The 5000-nt window shown below is 39.2% G+C and overlaps 1 protein-coding gene across 1 annotated transcript in view; it reads right to left on the bottom strand.

Annotated features, from left to right (window-relative positions):
• Window positions 1-5000, bottom strand: part of col16a1 (collagen, type XVI, alpha 1) — a 127087-nt gene that overhangs the window by 15480 nt on the left and 106607 nt on the right. Inside the window, 4 exon segments of the mRNA XM_048230151.1 lie at window positions 1306-1359; window positions 2884-2928; window positions 3948-4001; window positions 4855-4908. Of these exon segments, the coding sequence (XP_048086108.1) occupies window positions 1306-1359; window positions 2884-2928; window positions 3948-4001; window positions 4855-4908 (207 nt within the window).

The following is a 5000-nucleotide window of genomic DNA, read 5'->3' as shown; positions in this document are numbered from 1 at the left end:
GGTACTGGTGACTTTCACACCTTCAGATAACTTAAAGGTACAGTCTGTATTTTGTTATGAAATACAGTCCCAGGCCTGCAATAATGGCTGAAGGACAACAGCTGGGTATTGCTCCATCTGTCCTGGGATATTGATACTTCATGGTGAAATCTAGAGGGCCTAAACATTATTATAAATGCATAACATAGGAAAGACAGAGACTGTTAGCTTTTTATCGTTCTCAAAATCGCTCTGAAAATGATCCCCAACGATATCGTTCTTCCTTGTCGTTATCGTTATAGTTATTGTTTATGTGTGAATGTGGCCTTTCATATTAACAACAACAATATTTTTTAATAGTTATTGTTATAGTTATCGTTCTTGGTGTGAATGGCCTTAAGTCCAGAGGCACAAATGGGGAGTGGGTTTGGGGAATGATCTCAGGTCAGACTCAAACCTGGGTCACCGTGGTGACTGAGCTCGTACGTGGTATTGACCGTTTCAAGAGAGTTCCATTATCAGCATCATAGTTGTTCCCACAAGGCTTCCGTTTTAACATTCCATATGTTATCTTAATGAAGCGGAAGTAGATTGGCAACAAAATAGAACGTTCAAGCATTGTTTTCGTTTTTCTTGTTGAAAGAGTCCATATCACAGCCATGCTACCATGGCACTGCAGCTCCCGCAGCATTTCATTTTTCTGTCAACAAATCTACCCACTGCACCTTTAAACAAATCTACCCACTGCACCTTTAATGACAGCTCAGCTATGTGAGCTTTTTCCCAGGAAGCTGTGCCTCGTTTGAGCCTCATTACCATCGAAGGTGATTCAATCTGGGAGTGTGATTTCCACGGCTCATTGTTCACGCCGTGACTAACTCAGCCGGCTGGCCACTGTTTGCTGTTTCACGCTGTTTGCTAATGTCTCCATCCTTCAAATTGTGGATTCTTAATTAGAGAAGGAGGAGGGGAGGAACGCTCTCTCCTCTGGAAGGAGAGATGCGATGCGATGCCGGGCTTTGCCGTTCATTAATTAGCCGAAGAGGAGTAACGAGCCTCGTAAGAATTAACACAGTGTTATTACATCAATAACAAATCATTATCAGGTAGTGCAGACGGTAGCCACCACCACGTGTCTTGGAAAGTAGGCCTTGGAGGTCCATACAGTGAATATGTATCACGTGTCTGGTAAAGTGTAGGCTTGAGTAACCCAATGCCACCACCACCATCACTTGTCAGATTAAGTGGTCCTAGGATCATCTCCATATGGTTAGGGTTAGGGTTAAGTGGGCCTTGGGTCTCCATACAGGGCATAGGCATACATACCTGTTCTCCCTTGGGTCCTACAGGTCCAGAAGGTCCAGCCTCACCCTTGGGCCCCTGGATAGAAGACAAAAGGACTCTAATTTAAAAGGCGGGAAAAGTGCAAAGGCTCAAGTCTGACTTAAACTAATCTGATAGGAGGCAAAATCTAATTAAGTTCCACGCAATGGCTGCTGTACAATAACATTAATAAAAAAAAACCCTCTATTGTAATGTTAGTCATGATGGGAGTTGCCCCTTAACAACCTCTAAACCCCGACAAAGAACTGAAAACAACCCCTGAATCCCCAACCCCAAAGAAACTCAAAACTAAACCCCCAACACAAACTTTCTGTTATCTTCACCTTCTCTCTCCTCTAAAAGAAGAAACAAGTGACATTCACCCACTCCCTATCACAAACTCTGTCACCCCCTTAACATCTACTTCCTCTTTGCTACACGGTTTACAAACCCCGAGCCTCTGTAATAAGGCTATAGATAGTGTTTTTTTTTTTTTTTTTTTTTTTTTTTTTTTTTTTTTTGTAATTCTGTGACTAAGTCGGGTTATGAATAATTCCTGCCCAGGCTGCCAGATAAGACAGCCTTTCAACAAGCCTGGAGGCTGCCACCTGTCCTCTCTGTGTTCCACGGGGGAGACCGGGCTTTCAGCCCTTTGTTGTCGTCAAAATAAAAGTCCTGCTGACTCATCGGGCCTCCTTCAAGGGCCGCTTTTGAACTTCACCGTTTTAGAGATGAGCTTTCGCAGCTCACTCTCACGCATAAAAGTGCTCTCGCTGCAGAATACTGCAACCTATGCAGAGTCGGAGGGTTTTTTTCCCCCCTCGGTTTCTGTACTATATCAAAATCTTATGGGATGCTATTCATTTTTTTATTGAATTTATTTGACTCAGCACTACGTGAGTTTAATGCAATATGATTGTGCTGGTTAATGCTTGATATTTTTTAATTTGTCTGAATTTTTCTTTTTTAAGTCTAAAAAGTAATGTCTGCATACATAACATAACCCAACATAACCCAACAAAAGAGTCGATATGAAGAAATAGGTCTGCTTTTGCCTGAAGGAGAGTTTTAAACTAGATGTTTAGATGTCTTGGTAATTGTCAGAGCTGACACAAATTTGTGAACTTTCCATTGTGTGTGTGTGTGTGTGTGTGTGTGTGTGTGTGTATTTCTGTGTGTGCATGCATGCGTGTGTGCCCTGTGGGACCATATAATGGGATGGATAAGAAAGAGCAGCAAAATGAGTCTATATAAATGATGTTGTTACTTATACCCCAAAGAACTGAGTATTATGCTTATTGAGTGATATTGTAAAGACCTGCTGTATGCCACTGGTTCATACATTTGTGTATGTATTACACTGCATCTTTAATATTTGTGTCCTTGCACCATTTTTCTACATGTGGACATACATAAATTATTTAAGTGTATCCTTGTATACAAACAGCCCTAGGGGACCACATTATGGAATGGATGAGAATGGAATGTCATTATGGAATGGAAGAGAATGGAATGTCATTATGGAATGGAAGAGCAGCAAAATGAGTCTAAATGACAAGTGTTAACTTTAGAGTGACTCACAGGAACTCCCTGTTTCCCTTGGTAACCTGGCATCCCGGGCGGTCCCTGACGGATCAAACAAAAAGAACTGAAGTATTGAGTAAGAGACATGGCAACAGAAACAAGCAAAATGGAACAACAGTACCATGTCACATAAAAAAAATCACATTTCTCCCTTGTGTAAAACAGCCTCGACACTTCAACAAATTAAAAGTGATGTGTTTTTTGTGTTTTTCTTTAACAAGATGTGGTATTGTTGTAAAACAGCCTCAATATCTCAACAGACTTAAAGTGATGTGGTGTTTGTAGTTGTTATGAGATAAAGTATTGTTTGCTTGTGTATGTGGTGTTTGTAATGAGATATGGTATTGTTTGTCGAGTATGTGGTGTTTGTAGTTGTTATACGATATGATACTGTTTTTTTGAGTACGGTATGTGGTGTGTGTAATTGTTATGAGATATGGTATTGTTTGCTTGAATTTGTGCCATTTGTAGTTGTAATGAGATATGGTATTGTTTGTATGTGGTGTTTGTGATTGTAATGAGATATGGTATTGTTTGTTTGAGTATGTGGTGTTTGTGATTGTAATGAGATATGGTATTTTTTGTTTGAGTATGTGGTGTTTGTGATTGTAATGAGATATGGTATTGTTTGTTTGAGTATGTGGTGTTTGTGATTGTAATGAGATATGGTATTGTTTGTTTGAATATGCGGTGTTTATAATGAGATATGGTATTGTTTGTTTGAATATGTGATATTTATAATGAGATATGGTATTGTTTGTTTGAATATGTGGTGTTTAATAATGAGATATGGTATTGTTTGTTTGAATATGTGGTGTTTAATAATGAGATATGGTATTGTTTGTTTGAATATGTGGTGTTTTATAATGAGATATGGTATTGTTTGTTTGAATATGGAATTGTTTGTTTGAATATGTGGTGTTTATAATGAGATATGGTATTGTTTGTTTGAATATGTGGTGTTTATAATGAGATATGGTATTGTTTGTTTGAATATGTGGTGTTTATAATGAGATATGGTATTGTTTGTTTGAATATGTGATGTTTGTGGTTCTGCTTACTGATTCACCCTTTTCCCCATTGTTGCCGGGGGAACCGCGTTCTCCTTTAAGTCCCTGAGAGAGGAAGCAAAGTCATGAATTACGGTCAGAGACTTTCTTATGAGGAGACACAGCACTCAAAAAATGTATGTCGTTCAATTCAGATTTAAACACAGATTCGCCTGTTGTTCTTTGTTTAATGTCCTATGACCTCCCCGCGTATGTCTCCCCATTCACTTGAATAGGAAAATAGCTGCCCGATAATTGCTCAAAGTGCATTACCAAGATGGCCGCTGATTGGGGGGGACTTGCTTTAAAGGATTGTTATGGTTAACCCTTGAGTTCACATTTAAAACAAAAATGGCCTCCAACAACAAGACACCTGGGACACAACATGTAATACCACACTGGCAGTCTGTGCTGAACGCTAAACTCAAATCTTAACTCTCAAAAGACTCTTGGAGAGTTTAATGTGCTTACCAAGTACTACCAACTATCAATGTGAAGGCCTACTTAATCTTTAGATTAGATTAGATTAGATTAAATTTCAACTTTATTGTCATTGTGCTGAGTCCAAGTACAGATGTAACACTACCGGTTACACAAATGTGTGTCTGTAAATAATAAGTATTTATGACTTTATATAATAATATTTATGATGCACAATTTACAACGAGCTGCACAAATGAATGCTAATTTGGCAAAACATTTTGATAAATTAATACCACACAGCTACACACAGACACCGGAGGGCTAACACAAAGTCAGCCTCAGTCTTCTTTCTCAAGATGTTTAATAAAACACTACATAATTTCAACCGATTTCTGCTCCATTGCGCATTGTCGATAAACGAGCAAATATTGCTATCACAGCCTGCAGCACAGAAGCCGTACGTAGTGCCGATTATGATAGAGTGGAGTAATCTTACCGGGAGTCCAGGGCCGCCCATTGTTCCTGGGTATCCAGGATTTCCTGATGCTCCCTAGAGAAGGAGGGATGAAGAGACAAACGGATGAATGAGTGGATAGATAGACACAGAGACAGAGAAAAAAAAACGTCAATATAAAAAAGAAC

The sequence above is a fragment of the Alosa alosa genome, chromosome 20 (assembly GCF_017589495.1).
Source record: "Alosa alosa isolate M-15738 ecotype Scorff River chromosome 20, AALO_Geno_1.1, whole genome shotgun sequence".
Lineage (NCBI taxonomy): Eukaryota > Metazoa > Chordata > Actinopteri > Clupeiformes > Clupeidae > Alosa > Alosa alosa.
This window is presented reverse-complemented; position numbering and strand designations above follow the sequence as displayed.